Source organism: Camelina sativa, chromosome 11 (assembly GCF_000633955.1).
Source record: "Camelina sativa cultivar DH55 chromosome 11, Cs, whole genome shotgun sequence".
In the NCBI taxonomy this organism is placed as follows: Eukaryota; Viridiplantae; Streptophyta; class Magnoliopsida; order Brassicales; family Brassicaceae; genus Camelina; species Camelina sativa.
Genome location: NC_025695.1, coordinates 32,088,244 through 32,089,476, shown reverse-complemented (window position 1 = coordinate 32,089,476; position 1,233 = coordinate 32,088,244). Strand labels below are relative to the sequence as shown.

At 35.1% G+C, this 1,233-nt stretch overlaps 1 protein-coding gene across 1 annotated transcript in view; it reads right to left on the bottom strand.

Moving 5' to 3' along the window:
- The window catches only part of LOC104724918 (protein PHLOEM PROTEIN 2-LIKE A5-like), a 1,965-nt gene extending 1,020 nt beyond the window's left edge, over window positions 1–945 (bottom strand). Inside the window, exons 1-2 of the mRNA XM_010443489.2 lie at window positions 262–945; window positions 50–154 (exon numbers count right to left, since the gene is read on the bottom strand). Of these exons, the coding sequence (XP_010441791.1) occupies window positions 50–154; window positions 262–755 (599 nt within the window). The 5' untranslated portion in view covers window positions 756–945. The remainder of the gene's footprint in view (window positions 1–49; window positions 155–261) is intronic.

Here is a 1,233-nt window from a genome sequence, read left to right as displayed (position 1 = left end):
TATCTTAATTAAGTAGATCCACCATTTTATCAAAGTGGAAAATAAAAACCTGTAATTTGACAAAGTCAAGGATAACTTTGGGAAAATAGTATTCAAAGCTGACTTCCATTGCTGGAATGTTTCTGGTTCATGTCGATATTTTTCTTCCAGAATCCTGAAAGTTATCCAAACACATAATAAATGATACAATCTAGCTTTTTTTTGTCGAAAAATAATACAAGCTACCATTTTAATTGTTGATAGGAACATAAAGTGGGAGACCTGTATGCTGGCAAGGGCATGTCAAATGTTTGGGAAGTTGAATTCAAAGCTTCCGTCCATTTCTGTATTCTTTTTGGTTCATGTTGATATCTTTCAACCAGATCCCTGAAGTTATCCCCGAATTTTCCTTTAAGACCATTCACGACGGTGGCATCAAGCTTGTAGAAAATGGGAATCACTCTAAGTTTTTCTTGATCCACGCGTTCCTTGATATGTACCAGCTCGTCCAAACACTTTTTTGACTTGGTGTACCCTTCAGAGAAGATAACTAACGCAAATCTTGACTCACTTATCCTATCACACGGGCTGATTAGGTCTTTGCCCTTCTCTTCTTGATCGTTTGTAAACACGTTAATGTTTTTGTCTTTGAAGCCACGCAAAAGAAAGCTGACGAAGCCGTCGCGTAGCTCTTTTCCCCGGTAACTGATGAACACTTGAAGTCCCGTCGGGATCAATGAGACATTAGAAGAAGAAAAAGAAGATGATCCTGCCATATCGAAGAGCAAACAAAAGGAGTTTTATCGTATCTTGTTTGAGTTTACTATATGGACTGATGAAGCTTATGTGTATATTTGGGTTGAATTTGAAAGTACTTTATAAGAGCTAGACAGATAACATTATTATTGTCACTGATCGTATGATTAATATTTTGCAAAAAAAAGTACTTTTTGGCATTTTCCTCAAAAATTTAGTGGCCAAAAATAGATGTTGCAAAAGATTACATAACTAGTTGACAAGTTGTTCTTTTTCTTTGGTCAAAACTGAAAACTAGTTTTCGAATAATATCTAGAAAACAAGTTGACTTCTTCTCTGACTATAACATCTCTAAGAAAATTTACCTAATATATAGAGAAAGTAATAAAGAAATATTATAGTTGACCAAAAATTGTGACACCTTTCTTTGTGTTCCCACTGACTATTGCATGGAGCATGGTTATTTCCTATCGGTAGTCTACACTTAATGTTCTTCAC